General features: G+C 46.4%; 1 protein-coding gene across 3 annotated transcripts in view; it reads right to left on the reverse strand.

The window, feature by feature from the left end:
- Positions 1-11,060, reverse strand: part of LOC135811408 (uncharacterized) — a 54,302-nt gene extending 43,242 nt beyond the window's left edge. The window contains exons 1-2 of one of the 3 annotated variants that reach the window (XM_065324644.1): positions 10,573-11,060; positions 1,062-1,217 (exon numbers count right to left, since the gene is read on the reverse strand). In XM_065324644.1, the coding sequence (XP_065180716.1) occupies positions 1,062-1,116 (55 nt within the window). In that variant the 5' untranslated portion in view covers positions 1,117-1,217; positions 10,573-11,060. The remainder of the gene's footprint in view (positions 1-1,061; positions 1,218-10,572) is intronic. The other 2 variants (XM_065324643.1, XM_065324642.1) reach the window with 2 other exon arrangements.
- Positions 11,061-18,186: the final 7,126 nt, after the last annotated feature.

An 18,186-nucleotide genomic window follows, 5' to 3' on the forward strand; every position in this document is an offset into this window, starting at 1 on the left:
GACCCGGGTTGAAATTTCTCATGTAAACACGGCCTTTAATGGCTTAGTAGTACACCGTACATTTTATGCAGAGTTCATTGTCTGCACCGTACTATAATGCATACAGGGAGTTGTATGCACCAGTTTAGAGTATATTCAGCGGGCTTTAAACTAATCCAAGGCCCTCGACGCGTCATCAAGAGTAGTAAAATAACGATTGATCGGGCTTTAAACTCTGATAAGGCCCTTGGCGGGAATGTCACTGATTGGTCGTTTCCTGGACAACGAGACAGACCTCGTTCTAATGCGGGTTCGAATCCCAGGTTATGTCTTTAAAAAAAAGGAGAAATTTATAAGAATTTATAATATCCCTATGCCTTTTTTGTCTAGATCCTCAAGGCAAAATGCATAGCGTAGGGCCCTGAGCTTCCAAGCTCTCTCGTTATTTATATAGAGTGCCTTGTTTATCTCTCAGTACCTCCAACCATAGCCTTGCCCCTTATATCCTCAGGATCAGTGTAGTTGTTGGAACGAGGTGCCGGACTCAGCAATGTATTTGTTTACATTTTAATACATGTTTATTGTTCCTCCTTTGCTGTTTCGTTTTAGACAATCGTGGACTAACACTTTGAATTCATTGACTACTTCCAAAAGTTTTATCGACATCAACAGGATTACGATTTCAGTGCAATATGATGCAGGATGATCTCATCACGATAACCCATGACTACAATTATAAACACAGAATCAACAAAAACATCTGCGACGCACACATTATTATTATTATTTTTTTCTTATTTTGTTAGGGATTTCCCAACAGGCAATGTTGCCTTTGACCTGCCCCCCCCCCCCCCTCCCTTCCAACACCACCAAAAGTTGTTCTGACACAGCCGGCAGATTTCAGACTGAAGTGGCAATTGATAATGGCACGAACACACAGAGCAGCAATACCTATAGATACAGATGACCGTACATGATTGTTGACAGACTGAGGGAATGGATAAACCGGTACAGGTACATACAATACATACAGTACATACATAACTGTACATGTTGAACATGCACATTGTACTTTTACTTACTTGCATATGTAGCACCAATGAGGAAGGCTAGAAGAAAACTTAGCGATGGAGCCATTCTATCCGATGGCGCGAGAGATGGGAAGGAAGGCGGTTCAAGGAAGAAGACGCCGGCAACTTCAGCTTCTGCTGGTGGTGTTGCTGCTGCTGCTGCTGCTGCTACGAGTATAAAAATGAAACGGGACAAGGTAAAGTTCAGACTTTCGGTCAACGGAGTGGGGCCGTTCACACCCGTGCACGCGTGGTCAGTTTTCCCTTGGCCGCATGTTTGGTCATGAAGTTGTGGCGGCGCAATTATAAAAATTATCTGTACTGCATTTTTGTAGTGCATTCTGTACGATATTTTGCATTCCCCATGCACGATTTCCCGATGGGCACTGTCTGAAAATGCAAGTTGCGAAGCACTCGTACAACTAGGGTTCAGAGTTCTCGCCAAAGACAAGATCTGCGCATGCGCGTCTTATAGCCATGGGATTTTTCCCTTGACAAACGCCCTGAGGCCCACGGCCACGGCTTGCCAATTTTTTCCCGAGAGGTTCTTCCTTTCCCCCCTTTCTAGTGTACATAGTCGGGCTATACATAAAATGCGCGCCCAGCTAAATGCTCATGCATTGCACCGTACATTTATTGTAGTTCACATAATATAACGAGACTTCAGAGAGTCTAGCTAGTCAGTCGAATTCTTGCCCTAATGCTGGTCTCTCAATGATCTTTCCTCGTCTTGAAATATACTATCCGACTCCCAAGTAACTGGTGTCTCTGTGTTATCAGTGTGTGAATCTAACCTCCAACCATAAACCAACATTGGTTTAGACAACACCACGACCATAGTTTCCATAACAACTTTCCCATAACCGTGGTTTTACCCGTGTGTGTGTGAATAACCTATAATAGCCTGTCGGGAAGGATTGGTTGAGCTGTTATTCCCTCGACACGACATGCAGCAGTCGACGTTCAACGCCGACGGTACGGGACAGAGGGGATTCACACACACGGGTAAACCCGAGGTCACGGGACAAGGTAAAAGTTCAGACCTTCGGTCAACGGAGTGGGGCCGTTCACACCCGTGGTCAGTTTTGCCTTGGCCACACGTTTGGCCATGAACTTGTGGCGGGGCAACTAAAAAATAATCTGTACTGCATTTTTGTAGTACATTCTGTACTGTATCTTGCATTCGCCATGCACGATTTTCCGATGGGCACTACACTGTCTGAAAATGCAAGTTGCGATGCACTCGTACAACTAGGGTTCAGAGTTCTCGCCAAAGACAAGATCTACGCATGCGCGCCTTATAGCCATGGGATTTTTCCCTTGACAAGCGCTCTGAGGCCCACGGCCACGGCTTTGCCAATTTTTTCCGAGAGGTTCTTCCTTTCCCCAAGTTCCATAGTTTCCATAACAACTTTCCCATAACCGTGGTTTTACCCGTGTGTGTGTGTGAATCCCCTATTATAACACGGGTAAACCTGAGGTCACGGGACAAGGTAAAAGTTCAGACCTTCGGTCAACGGAGCGGGGCCGTTCACACCCGTGGTCAGTTTTGCCTTGGCCGCACGTTTGACCATGAACTTGTGGCGGGGCAACTAAAAAAATAATCTGTACTGCATTTTTGTAGTACATTCTGTACTGTATCTTGCATTCGCCATGCACGATTTTCCGATGGGCACTGTCTGAAAATGCAAATTGCGATGCACTCGTACAACTAGGGTTCAGAGTTCTCGCCAAAGACAAGATCTACGCATGCGCGTCTTATAGCCATGGGATTTTTCCCTTGACAAACGCCCTGAGGCCCACGGCTTTGCCAATTTTTTCCCGAGAGGTTCTTCCTTTCTCCCAGTACCATAGTTTCTATAACAACTTTCCCATAACCATGGTTTTAACCGTGCGTGTGAATCCCCTATAAATTATGCATTCCTCGGGTCTGTTGAGGCCAACCAGAAGTTCCTTTTTTGACCGTCTGGAGCTATCCCACCGAGGCTTCAGCTGACAAAATATTGGCGTCATGCAAGGTCGGCAAGGCCTGTTGAAGCGTGCCCATTTCGTAGGAATTGGATGAAATTACAGTCCGTTTCAAAAAGATTTGCAATCCTGGCGATCGCCCGCGGAGTTTGGCGTCTTACCGTATGAGCACTCGAGCGCTGCCTGGAAAAACTCACTTTGAACTCGAAGAAATATTCCGCCCGAAAGCAGGAAAAATGACAACTCACTCAGGTTGATACAGTCATGTACGTCTGGTTTACAACAAACGAGTTCTTCCTCGTATCGATAATGGAGTCAGAGAGGACATGTCGAAACGAAAGTGTTGTAAATGTTGACGAGCGGCGTGGGTTCCAATTCGTTTTGTGACCAAAATAGTTTCTTTGAGCTGCGATGCAATTTACTCACCGTGTGACGAAAACGACATCGACACGGACTCATTCCCAAGGCCATGACTTGGCAAAGCTATCCGTGTGACTTCGACATTTTGAGAAAAGCAGACGCTTGTGAACGCTGATAGAAGACGGCGTTGACTGCTAAATTCAAATAAATTGGCGATCTTGAAATACTAAAATAAATCTCAAAAAGCTACGGCGCGATGACTTCCATTATAATTCACTCACACCATTGCAGTGTTGTGGGTGTGTTCACATGGCGTGAGCCAGTCAAGTGTCAGTCAGTTCGGCAGGAAGCGCGAGCTCCAACAACAAGTCGTTTGGTGCAGCCATCTTCTTTGTCTTGTACCAGCTTGATCAAAACAATGAAAAAAAGTTTGACTTGAGGATAGGTGGGGATTTGAACTCACAACTTCATGGTCGGTCAGCAGACAGCATTCATAACCATGATAACCACAAGGCCAAAAAGGAAAGGATAAATCGTGGGTTTTGATAAAAAATCGATACTGGTTTCCTGGGCAAATTGTAAACCATGGGAAAAGGCCGGAAACCTGGCCGAAATTCTAACTCCTTAACGGTTGGTCCAATTGTTCCGAAACCTTCACAGAACAATTTGCCGTGTCCTAACAAGCCATTCTATGTACTTTGTTGTCAAAATTTCCCTTATCTTCATACTTTTTAAGACCCAAACCTGATTGTAAATCTTTTTGAAACAGACTATAGTAAATTATGTGAATGTTGACGTCCCCCAGGTCAGTCATCATGTGTATGCCCCTAAAATCGATAGAGAAATGTTACAAAGTGGTAAGCCTCGAAGTTCCAAACTCATGGTGTTGATATGTGGTTGGGAAATGTCTTTTGTATTCGATATATCCATTCGACTTTCGTTTATCAGGAGTATTCAACAGCGACTATAGTCGAGGGGCAAGGATGGCCAATAACTCCCATTTTTCTCTATTTTCGTTGCTGTTGGCCACCTTGGTATCCGTCCCTACCACTCCTATTTCGATAGAACGTCTCACGACAATATTATTATACTGATGAGCTTCCTAGGAGGGCGATTGCAGTGAGATGAATTTTGAATAGATTAGCACAATTTCTGAATATTCGTATCACCTATGTAGCCGAGATGTGGTCGATTCAAATGCTGCTTGCCGTAGCAACACTCGGAAAACTAGTGCCTGTACCTTGCCAATGTGTTTTTACAGGTCTGTGAAGGACATTCCCGGGTGTAGACCGTTCTATGTTACATACCGGTAATAGTACCGGTACACCTACTTTCATGGCCTCAAAAACACCCTCGCTGCAGGATAATATTTTGTACCTTTAGAGATATCGAAGTAGATTAGGCAATGCTTTCCGAGCAGATCCCGGAGAATGGGTGTCATTGTTCTCTGGAAAGTGGCTGGTGCGTTGGAGAGACAGAACGGCATACGGCGGAAATGGTACAAACCATTCCTGGTGACGAACACCGTGTATTGCTTGGAATCGGCGGCCATGGGAACTTGCCAGTACCCGGATCGGAGATCCAGGGTAGAAAAATAGGTACACCCTGCGAGGGCGTTGAGCGTGTCGTCGATACGTGGGAGAGGAAAGCTGTCCTTCCGAGTGATGGCACTCAGGCGCCGGTAATCAACGCAGAACCGTTTTGATCCATCAAACTTTGGTGCGAGTACTACTGGGCTGGCGTACGGTGACGAACTTTCTTCGATGATACCATGGTCCAACATGTCGGTGACCATTGTGTCGATGAGGTTGGCTTGTTGTGGGTCTAGGCGGCGTGGTGCGTGACCGATTGGTGTAGATTGTGTGAGTATGATCGTGTGATGACCTGATGTGGCGCAGCCAACATCTGCGGGGTGTTGAGCACTGTGTCCCAGAATGATTCGAGCAAGTGAATAATGTCGTGGCGTTCAGAGGTCGTGCCAGCAAAATCTTGCCATTGGAATAATTCATGTACCGGTGTGTAATGCGGTGTGTCATGTGTTGTGGGGACTGGAGAAGTGGTTTGTGGTGGGTGTGCAGAGGGAACGGCGCAAGCTGGTGTAAGAGCCGGTGTGGTGAATGAAGACGTGGGTGGTTCGCTTTTGATGTGGGATGATGTTGATGTGGTAGGTGTGTGGAGGGTGTATTTCTGGTCGGCGTAGATCATGCATGGAGGAAATGTGAAGGCGAGGGTGATGTGGTGGTCTACCAGGGAGTTGGCACCGAGGATTAGCGACTCTGTTATAGGCCTTGGCGGATAATGCTCGAAAAGGTGGCAGATTCTGCTCGAAAAGCAGTGAAATTGGCAGAACCATACAAACCTTATGGCGGGCAATTCCTCGAATTCTGCTCCATTTCTTTATCCACATACCAAACATGCATGAAACTTACCAGAAAAAGTACCGAATTCTGCCAATTTTTCCGCCGGCATTATCCGCCAAGGCCTACTCTGTTATGCCTTTAACAACCAAAGCAGTTATGTCGAGGGGTGTGCCATCGGGCAGGTGCGTGTTCAGAACTAGTTGACCACGGACGGGGATCTGAGCACCCGTAGCTGAGACCAGACGGACAGTGGACGAGCGCGACGTCATGTTGTCCAGAGGGAAGTGGATGGTTGCGAGGAATGAGAGTGAAACGATCGAGACCGAGGTATCGATAAAGGCAGTGACCGGAACTTGTGCTTGGGTAGGTGTAACTGTAGGCCACCTGAGGTGTAAGGGAACGTAAAATGCAGTATGGGTAGTGCACGTTGCTATGGGAAGTGCGTGCGTCGTGGGTGCTGACTGCAGAGCGAGCATGTTGAGTGGTACATGTGGAGACGGAGCACGCGGAGGCTTTGGTGTCGGTGTAGGTTCGGTGTGTGTGGATGATGCCATCGGGTCAATGATGGGCGTGCGTGTATACAGGATACGGAAACAATCACTAACAAGCACAATTAGGTTTGAGAAGAACAACGGATCAGGCAGAGAACGACTGCTTGAGAAACCACACTGAGGCAAGTCACAATGGTCGTGCACAAGAGGACTAAAAGCGGTGATATGCAACAAGCTGTAGGGGACTCCTTTGTCAGGTGTGGGGATGCAGAATTCTGAGAGGTAGAACTGCTGCTAGAACTAGCAGTTAGGGGGCAATGTTCGCTTGGAGAGTTCGGACAATGGCATGCACAGGACGTATCCAGCATGGCACAAGAAATACTAGGCTGGCCCTGATCAATGGAAATATCCAAACTATCCCTATTATATCCTGGGTGGGCGATGGAGGACAGTACAGGAGGAGGTGGGAGATGCAGAACTAGTGGCAAGCGCGTGACCCGTCGCACTCGCAGCAGTTAGGTTAAACGGCGTGACATGTTAGGCCTTCCGGGACCCTGTTTACCCTGGGGTTTGTGTTGCCCTTCCTGAAAGTGATTCCGAGGAGGTCGCGGCCCATAGTGTGAATGCATGGGTGGACGCTGTGGGTATTGAGCATGTTGAAAATGAGGTGCGCGTTGAAACTGTGGAGGCCTGGACCAACAATTGTCACCAGTGTGACCGGGTTTGGAGCAAAACTCACAAATGTTTCGTCGTGGCGCAGACTCGTTCGGCGCCTCACGGCGTGTGCGACACTGTTCAGTTTCAAGTCGGCCTAGCCTATCCGAGATATCTCGCAACATTTTCCGAAGCTCTTCGCGCTCTTCGCGTTCACTGCTGGGACTAGCCAGCGCGGCTGCCGTAACGGTTTGCGGCGGCCACGGTGCGCTGGAGGTTGGCCTCCACGACCAAAGCGCGGCGAAATGCTGCACTTCACGTAGCCAGTTCCGCGTCCAGCACGCGGAGACGCAGATCTGCCTCCAAGGAGTCAATGAATGCATCTTTGGCAAGCTCCTGTATCATGTCATCTGCGGCGTCGGGGTAAGCCCGACAGGCAGTGATGTGAATATCTTCAGCAAGAGAGTGTAGTGCTTCCGTTGGTTGACGGCGCCGCATTCTTAGCTGGGCTCGCTTTACCGACCGAAATTCTGGCGGCAAAAATCATGTTAGCAGTTCCGTCCGTAGGCGCTCGTAGCTGGACAAAATGTCGTCTGGAAGTGTTAACAGAATGCGTGCCGCCCTGCCTTTTAATGAGCGCTGGAGCATGATGTGTCGCATGTTTTTGCGTTCATCTTCCCCGTAATCCTGGTCCGGTTCGGGCCAATCGTTTGCCGCACAGGCCAAATCGAACTCGAAAAGAAATTGGCCCATGTCCTCCAGTGGCGTGCCCAGGATTTGGCTGAGGGGGGGGGGGGGGGGTTGCGGCCGGGATGGGGTGGGGGTAGACATCATGCTACTCTCCCAGGTCAGCCAAGTCAAGAAGCCGTAAATCTCACACACCACGAGCAGTATTTATGTACACAGTTACATTGTACATTGTACACTTCAAATTACAATTCTTTTCAAATACAGTGCGTATCGGTTATAGCGTGGTCGTGTAAAAGAATATACTGCCTACAAGAATGAACCCTCCTGTTTTCATAATCATAACATGGATTTCAAGTGCACATTTATTCTTACAAGCAGTTTTATCCCATACTAGAATTATATTGGCCCTAAGAATGGACTTTGTGTAGCGAAACATGCCAGATTAGTACTAAGTGTATCGCCTGTAGTAATAACATCTGTCCAATTCCGTTCTGATGAGACTCTCGTTGCGTCGTAGTGCTGCAGATTCAACTGTTGTGGCCATGTAACTCATTTTGCATAGCCACATGGTAAGCCTATGGGACTATGACCAGGCACATGCACAGAAGTACTGCGTTGCATGTACGATAATCTTCCTGCCCCTGCGCACATGCATTATGATATGCCACACTAGCTGTCTTGATTTATCGTGTGTAAGAAATATCTGAAATAAGAATAGAAAGTCGTTTTTCAAACACCCACGCTATAACCGATACCTACTGTACATGTACATCCATTTTCAACCTCATATCTTATCCCTTTTTGATATCAATATTGCTCGTAGTGAACGCAGACCGAACAAGCTTGTTTTCAACTCTCATGGGAAATTTCCATCTTCCCTTTTCTTACATAAAATCGGCAAATAATATTATCCTTCCACCCAAAATTACCGCTATAGATTCTGTTTCAGAATTTCGGGCACAATTTTGCGCTCATTATAAACAGCATAATGCCTGCACAAGTCGCTTCACTATTATAAATTAATGATCATTCTGACTGTTAGGAGATCGTCCAACAATTTCTCACCGCTCAAAGCATCCTTTACATAGGCAGCGGTACTAGAGTCTACGTCCACTTGTCACTGTGCGCTGTTCTTCATGTTCTGGCTCCTCGCTGACAACAGGTGCTTCCACGTCTGGCGGAGTGTGACTGTCAGCCCGCTCCGAAAGTTCAACTGGAATAACAGCGACTTCATCACTCCCACTGTTTCCTGTTGGAGCGGCAGCAGGAGTTGCGCCGCCAGAGGAACGCTTCACAAAAAATCCAGGCTCTGCTGGCTAGAGCTTGGCCTTTGGGAATGTCGCTGAGACATCGGAGTAAAGTCTTCGAGTCAACCAAAACACGGTTCAAACGAGGATGATCGCCTGATCAGCTGAGCCCTCGGCATTCGAATCGTGTTTTGGTTGACTCGTAGTCAGGCCACCGTGTTTCTGTACTACTGTAGCCGTGCATGCGCACTGGCTGTACTCTGCTAGACTGTACGTATCTTGACTGAGTACGAGGTCAATATAGGAAATAAAAGCCGAGTAAAAGACCGAGGCGAAGCCGAGGTCTTTTACGAGGTTTTATTTCCTATACTGACCAAGTACGAAGTCAATATTAGATTAAATTTTATCACGACAAACAGTCCAGTCCTCATGAATCCCGGTTTTATGATTGCACAACCGTTGCACCACTACCTACTCATGCAATGCTGCACTAGGCACCGTTCAACTGCGCAACCCCTAAGCAGTCAAATATAAGCAGTCAGTATAGCCTAGGAGTGAAATATGCAGGAATATTTTGACTGCTTAGGTATAGCGAAAATCAATGGGAGTCAATACTAAGGGAGTGATAAGAGCCTGTACAGTAAGATCGGGCGCCGAAGAACACCTCGCCGAAGAACACCCAGGCTGGAAAACCGGCCAAATTTAAGAACAGTCCAGGCTAGAATTATCAGATTTAAGAACACTTTTAAAACTTGGAACATTGTACATGTATGGGAGGTGAGTACATGTCATGTACACGTGTAAACAGTAACTGCTACATATACAGTCATTCCCATTTACGACACCCACTAGTTTAGAAGTACTACATTGCACTACATGTACAGTCATGTACATGTACATGTACATGACAAACGTCATGACGGCACTCGACTCGCCGCGCGCGTGTGAATAAGAACGGTCTGGCTAGAATCAAAAATTTAAGAACTGTCCTAGGCTGCGCTCGAGCCCCTGCGTTCTTCGGCGCCCGATCTTACTGTAGTGTAGTGTGGTCTGTAGACAGTACTCTGGACTGGAGACTGTAGTGTGTACAATCAACACCAGCTCGAGCACCGAACCGCGCGTGCAACCGCTTTTGGACGATCGTTTCAGGCCGCGCGCGCCCCGAGCCTAGCCTAGCTAGCCCCGGCGCCCTGCCTTTTATTTTTCGAAACCAAGGTCGAAACTTTTGAGGGGGGGGCGCGCGCCCCCCGCGCCCCCTCCCCCCTAAACCCGCCACTGTCCTCATCCGGGGTCCCCGAAAACGTCGGCGGTTTGACTAGTGACGCGGCCATGGTATGTGTGTGTGTGTGTGTGTGTGTGTGTGTGTGTGTGTGTGTGTGTGTGTGTGTGTGTGTGTGTGTGTGTGTGTGTGTGTGTGTGTGTGTGTGTGTGTGTGTAGATTGCGTTCAGAGGGAGCTATGGAGGTAACTACTGTAAATATACAAAATTTCGGCGCTGCAAAATTTCGGCACTTCACGATTTTTGACATTTCGGCGGCGATTTATTTTCGGCGTGGGGTAGAGGGCATGGTGTAGTGCGCGCGACACTGCCAGATGCTGTGAAAAATTTCATCGGCGTTTTAATTTAGGCGTTTTGGGTCGGTGCCGAATATAGCCGAAATAAAATAGCTGCCGAAAATGTGTATATTTACAGTACTTGAAGTAAGGGTAGAGCGCTACGCAAGACAGTCGAAAGAAACGAAGTGGCGACTTACCTGGCGCACGGGAAGACGAAGCGCAACAACCAGGGCAGATGCTTGCACAGCACAGCAATCGGGAATCTCAGGGTCGTGGTATTCGTGAACCACTGTTGGGCGCCAAATGTTATGTTCTCTCACACGGTAACTCAGTAGACACACAGTTAGAAGATTTGGATAGGACTGAAGTCACAAGCAAAAGTACTAAGAGTAAGACTGAGAGCAAGACACACTGAATAAGATTGACTGAATGAACTGAACGGAACTGAACTAGACAAAGCAAACGCCGGTTTACAGCCAGCGATAAGAGTTCCAAGAAGTAACAGAAACAACGAGGCGTGTCATGCATAACTACTAGAAATCGCCTTTGAATGCGTGTAAGAGAAACAGTGTTAGAATAGTGTCGTGGGAAATACTCGGAAGACAATTAAGACAGACGAATGGAAGAACGAGCTATAGCGTGGGGAATTACGTAAAGCGAGTATAAGCGAGAGATTTGTAATGTACAGTGAAAGACGTTAGAATGCTAACATTAGGTACTAGGTTCATGTATCACAGTCAGTTTACACACGTGTAGAATACTACGTTAGCAAGGCAGGGATATTACTATTACACTACACTGTACAGTGGTTGCGCGTGCGGGGGAAAGAAACACTAAAGTACAATGCATGCGTAGTGTTCAAGAACTACAATGTAACTACGTAGTACTGGTACAGGAGGTTGCGACTTGCGTGACTACTGTACCAGTGACAGTCAGGGATACTACAATGTGCACTACAGATGTAATACAGTTACTCAGATGTAATACAGTTATGTACTTGTAGATGTAATGCAGTTGCTGAGTTATGTAGATGTAATACAGTTATGTACATGTTATACCAAGAGTACATAACCCTCCTCTTGCCTCTTGGTCATACCAAGAGTACAATCATAACCCCCCCCCCCCCAGAGTGTGCAACGCCGACCCAGCTCTGCATACAGTAAGATCGAGCGCCGAAGAACACCTCGCCGGCGCCGAAGAACACCCATGCTGGAAAACCGGCAAAATTTAAGAACAGTCCAAGCCAGAATTATCAGATTGAAGAACACTTTTAAAATTTGGAATTTCCACATGAGTGCAGTATTTAACTGAGTTACGACTACATGTACGTTGTCATACTCAATCTGCGGACAGCATGCTGTTTCGTTCTTTTTGAACTCATCAGCGCAGCACAGAGAAAATGAGGCCGAACCTGATAGCAATGGAAATAAAAATTTCCAATCAGGCCCGAACGTACATGTACCTTGCCAGAGTGCTCAAACTGACAAGTCAGTGAGCATACATGTACTTACATGAAGTTGCGAATTTACACGTAGATCTACATTGTACATGTATGGGAGGTGAGTACATGTCATGTACACGTGTAAACAGTAACTGCTACATGTACAGTCATTCCCATTTACGACACCCACTAGTTTAGAAGTACTACATTGCATGCACCACATGTACATGTACATGTACATGACAAACGTCATGACGTCACTCGACTCGCCGCGCGCGTGTGAATAAGAACGGTCTGGCTAGAAGTAGAATCAAATTTTTTTAAAGAACTTTCCTAGGCTGCGCTCGAGCCCCTGCGTTCTTCGGCGCCCGATCTTACTGTAGGGTCTTGGTCGAGCGGAATCGGATCTTCTGATGTCATGCGTACACTCCACAACAGCGCAAGGCCGGTCTCGAGGCAGGGCACCATTGTTTTTGATCCGAGAGTACCCGCGACTCCCCGGGTTCCCCTCAGATGTGTACGGTATTATGACGCAAAGATCCGATTCCGCTCGACCAAGTCACCAAGACCCTATGCAGAGCTGGATCAGGCGTTGCACATTCTGGGGGGTTATGTACTCTTGCCTGAGTCTTGGTACTCTTGGTTATACTCATCTAATCTAATTTGGAAGTACATAAAGACTGTATGTAGCAATGGCATTACATGTATGTAGTCAGGTAACTGTAGCATTAGTGCTAAAGGTGTTACATGTCTACAGTCGAAATGGAGATCAGACATTGTTTATGGATGAGTTTATTGTTGACTGGAGACAGAAGCGGACTTGGCTTAATTTCAGTGTATTCTCATGCATTGTTCTTTGGCCTTTGTACGCGTGCTGTGGTATTATTATTATTATCCACTATGAAACTCGTTATGCTCAAACCTCACAATCATAAATTCATAATGCTCGTCTTGTTCCTTTCTAATGCTCCAGAATGCTCTGATGCTCGGATAGTCTCATAAGTATCTAATATAATGCCGGCATTATCCGCCGGACACTAGGCCTGAGCCTGAGGGCCTAGGGCTAGCCCGGACCATTCGCAGAAAACAAAAATTAATAATAATTATCTGCTGGGATGACGACTACACCATAGCTCAGTGGTTAGAGCATCGCTAGCTACAAGCGAGGGTCCCTGGTTCGAGTCCTGGTGGTGACAGTCAATTTTTTCTTCAGACTTTTCCCGTTTGTCTCTTTCCCTCAAACTAGTGAAAATAATTATTTAATTAATTAAAGAGTCGGCGTGGAGAAAGCAATTTTATTAGTGCAATTAGGAGTATAATCGATGCAGACATGGCCAGACAACAACGAGTTCATGGAATTTTTAAGGATTTTTATGTTATTCAAAATCGATTTTCGTGTTCCGCTCATCAGTGAATAGTATCGGAACTGAGGGTACTGTGTACAAAAATAGAACATTTTATAACAGCATAATTAATTAAAAGTGTGAAAAAAATTGTTTTCATTCTTTTTTACCCAAGCTCAAGTGATGAGGATCGAATTATTTCCCGACACACTGTGTAGCTGGGACGTGGGAGTGGTGCTTTCTTGTGCGCTCTGGCTGGCAGTCGTGAGTCAGTCAAGTGAAATGCCAGGTCGGGTAGGAAGTGCGAGCTGTGCGCGACGTGGCCGACGTCCGGAGCAGCCGCACGATCTTCTTCACAAATTAGCGCCGATGTTGCAAAATCTTAGTTTCAGCTGCAAGATTGTATGCAGGCTGGCACCATGTTATTGGCAGAGCAGGGAGGTGTTCGATGACCTGGCACCTCTTTCCACTACTATTGGCTATAAAGCATCCGAGCATTGCATCATTATCGTCATGTTAGAGAAGTAATACAAGTCGTTAGTTGGCAAGCTCCATCGTCAGGAGCAGCCACCAGTCCCCTCTTCTACAATTACTGCCGAAGTTGGGCCAAATACCGGTATATACACCTAAAATAGCAAGTCATTTCATTGCTTCATTTCAATGCTTCCTATAATCGTTGCGTACAATCGAGAGTCTGTAAATGTCAGACCAAGGTTGACGAATCCTGCAGGGACGAAACTCGAGAGGCGATCCAAGCCGTTGCCTACTACACACTCACTGCATCGTTATGCCTGCATGCAACACGCCAAGACTGATGCCCCAGGCTACCAAGGCTACCATACCAAGCAAGATCTCGCCAACCATCGACCGCAGGCGCGATGCGGGAACTGATGGCGAAGCACTGAAGGTAAGAGGAGATAGGACGTGCAAGATGTGATAGAAAATAATGTTCTGCAGTTAGATAAACATAGGATAATTATTATGTGCCGTGTGTTGACCGCCATTTGGTGGACTATAAAAATTTAATTTTTTCACCCTCTTTAGCATTGGACCTCACTGATTTCCCTGGTGCGTTAAGCGGGATTCACAGAAGCTTTTTTGCGATGCGACACGCGATGCGACGCGATCTGCGACGGACGCGTGCGATGCCAACTCGCGAAATACCATTCACAGAAGAAGTCAGTGCTGCGACAACATCTTGCTGATTTGGCTACGTCACCATGATATTCCCGCGGTTTGATACAACTTGTACAAATTCATAGGCAACTCTTGAACCTTTGTACAACTTTGCTGTAGAAAAGGTGAAAATCGTACGCCAAATCGTTTGTCGCATCGCATCGCAAAAGTTGAGCCAAGCTCAACTTCTGCGATGGCCCTATTGCGGCAGTTGCGTGGGGTCCGCGATGGTTGCGATTTGGGGATTTCCCGGTTTCGCGGCTGTCGCATCGCGTGTCGCATCGCAAAAAACCTTCTGTGAATCCCGCTTAAGGCTGTCATCACACCATGGTACAAAGCACGGCGTCTACGTCCACGTATTAGGAGTTTTTGGTCGGTTGTCATGATGATCCGTATACGGGGTGAAAACGGGAGCAGAGGAAACGGGAGACGTGGACGTGGTATGGAGGGGGGGGGGGGGTATACGACTTTTTGTATGAACGTGCGTATCTCCCCCAGCCTTTTTCCGAGCGACCCTGTGCTTCGATGTATGTGCGTTCAAATTTCTCCAAAAACCTGACTGCGTGTACGCGTCAAGAACTGTGCCTGTCTGATGACACGACCACCCGTTTTGGTTTTTTCACCATAGACGTAGACATAAACGGGAGTCGGAGAACACAGTGTGATAACGGCGTAAGCGCTCAAATACTAGTATATTGCATATTGTCTGCTTGTAGTTACCTCCTTTTAGAGAAGACGATAAAATAGATCATAGACCTCGTACAGTTGATTCCTGATAATTATAGCGGGCACCGTTGTGCAAGAGAAATAGGCTGCATTCGTTTTTTGTCTACTCGGTAAGAGTATACTACAGTAGATATTGGAAAATGAAAAGACGGTGGACGGTAGTTTACAAACGTATCGGAAGAACGTCAATGCTACAGTACGATGTGCGATAATTTTCCCGAAAGCAGCTCTCAGCTCATTCTCCACGCAACTACAGAAACACCGTACCTCTACCAACTTCTATTGTCTCCCACCCACATTGACTTCGGAATCTTCTGTCCATGTATTCAAGAGAGAGCTGCGCAAACATTCTTGTCAGTATTCAGGTCTACTTGATGTTTATTCGTCCCAGAGGTGCCTTTGACGCTGCTCCGTCACTCGTCACCTGCAACAACAGTGTTCTGCAAGTCACACACGTGGCAAAATACCTCGGTGTGTTGATTGATGACCAGCTAACTTGGGCACCCCACATCGAGTTTCTGGCGAAAAAATTGGCGGCGACCACTGGACAGCTTTGGAGGCATGGCCGGGCCTTGTCACTGAAAGCACGTCGAGTGTGGTATATGTCTATGATACTATCTCATCTCTGTTACGCCTTTAATTGCTTCTTTCCGGCGCTTTCACGGTCTCTGCTAAATTGCCTTGTAAAACTGCATAAGTCTGGTATTCGTGCTGTGTTTCAGGCTCCCCGCCGCACTGCAACAGCTCCCTTGCTTGCTAAGTTATCCATGCCATCACTTCACCAAGTCCTTTTACAGAAGCTGCTTGTATTTGTTTTCCGGTCTATACACGGATCTGCAAGCTCTCTCTCTTTCAAGATTATTTTGTATTACTTGCCCAGCCTCAGATACCACTTGCTGATCGTATAGTCACCCGTGGGCAGCTGCATAATTTACTTCGCATCCCATTCCTACCCAATCCTGCTGGGAGATGTTCTATCCAATTTCTGGGTAGCACCACATGGAACTCTCTACCCGATGCTACCCGCTCTCTAACAAACCTTGTTCATTTCAAAAAATCTCTTTCAGATCTTGATCTCACTTCACTCCATTAGCTATTGACACACGAGTACGTTCTGTCCCCTGTCCATCATCAATATTATCTACATGTACAACCACAACACACATAAAATACACTGCTGCATGGTATTTTTATAATTGTCCTGCTGACAGTCATGACATCTTATCATATTAATCTATCATACTATTATATTTTTCATCATAGCCTAGGAGCTGTGGCATCATTTATGATCCACAGCAAGAAGGCAGCAATGCCTGTACCTATGGTGAAGTAAAATAAAGCTAACATAACATACTTGCTGGCATGCCGTTACCCTGTTCATCGTAGCCCCCCCCCCCCCCTTCCCAATCTGTACTCTCTTGTACCATCATCCTTCAATGCGACGGACCCCACGATAGGCGGTCAGCCTTTGGGTCATCCTAATAAAGTTATTATTATTATTATTATTATTATTACGGACGTCTACCAGCCTCAAACCTGGTAGAGCCGGTAGAGGAAATAGAATCCTCTGCTGGCGGTGGAAGAAAAAAACCAAAAACGTCAACAGAAAGAAGTAGATCAAAACTCAGTGCTGCGAACGCCCTCTTAGTTCTTTACAAGTTTATTGGCGAAGTTCGTCTAGTAAAGCCCTGTGAACACCACATAGAACATGCAGGATATTGACCCGCGTACTCGGGTGATACCGTACCCTAATATCAGAGAGGTTCCGGGGTACGATTTTCCGTGCCAAAATCCGTATGGGCGCTACGAATTTTTTCCAGGCGTGCTCCATACGATTTTTCGGCACGAGAATCCGTGTGGACTGGCTTTCATACGAACCATGCTTCGTATGGAGATTTTGCGTCATCGGGTGCAGAAAGATTTTTCGCGTACAAATTTGGTACGAGAAACATCGATTCTTCGCGGGAAGTTTTGATTTCGGTACAAATTTTCAAAATAGAAAGGCATAGCGCGGGAATGTGACGTGTTTGCGATCGTAACCTAGGCAATGACGGCAAACACATAAGTTCCGTACCCCGGAACTTTTCACTGCTCGAAAACGACGTATAAAAAATCCGTAGAGCCTCCACGGATTTTGGCACGAAAAATCGTACTCCGGAACCTCCCTATCGTCCCTCCTGCCATGCAGTCAGGAAGATATTCGGGAGGTATCACCCTTGCACTTGGGTAATATTTTACACGTGAATGCAGGAAAGTTGTCTTGTACTCATACAAGGGTTTTTCATCCTGCCTGAAAGGATTGGGCAGCTTTTTTTTTGGCTTTCCACCAGATTCTTGCTGTTGCCCTGGAAACTTCTATATACCCGTTTAAAGCCATGGAGGTGTATTCGATTATAGCCAGTCTCAGTTATGAAGCCATGGGCTTCTTAAATTACTGAGATGACATTTTGAAGTATGTTTTGTAAAACAGAAGTACCACACAAACTTACAGCCCAGCAGAAAGGGTTAATACCGTATATTCTCTATTATAAGCGCTGTGCGTATACTTTTTCAACACCCTTCTACCCCGTGCTTATATTGGAGACCGTGCTTATATTGGAGACCGCGCTTATAGTGGAGACTGTGTTTGTATTTGTTTCAGCCCGTACATCCATACAGAGCAAGAAGAAATACTAGATATCATGCATGCAGCATTGATTTCCACCAAGACCGTGCTAATAATAGAGACTGTGCTTTTAATGTTTCGAAAGGTGCTCACAGTGTGCTAGTATTAGAGACTGTGCTAGTAATGGAGACCTGTGCTTATAATAGAGAATATACGGTAAGTGGATTTAGAATGATTTTTTTTGGTTTGTCTTTAACTTTCATGGCATGGCGTAGTGGGTGAGTCATTTTGCATCTTACATAGCAAGGAAAGCAGCGGTGTTTCGAATATAAGGCCATGACGTTAAAGGCGCTGACGTATGAGTGTACTTGTATTGGAGTGCATGTGACCCCGCAATATAAGTTATGGTTCTTTATAAACAAAAACGGATTGCTACAAAGGGGCCATTCGGTATTGGTTCAAAACAGGGACATGATGGTTCGCTGTATCACATAATTCGTTACATGTGAGCTTGTTATAA

This window comes from Sycon ciliatum, chromosome 3 (genome assembly GCF_964019385.1).
Source record: "Sycon ciliatum chromosome 3, ocSycCili1.1, whole genome shotgun sequence".
Lineage (NCBI taxonomy): Eukaryota > Metazoa > Porifera > Calcarea > Leucosolenida > Sycettidae > Sycon > Sycon ciliatum.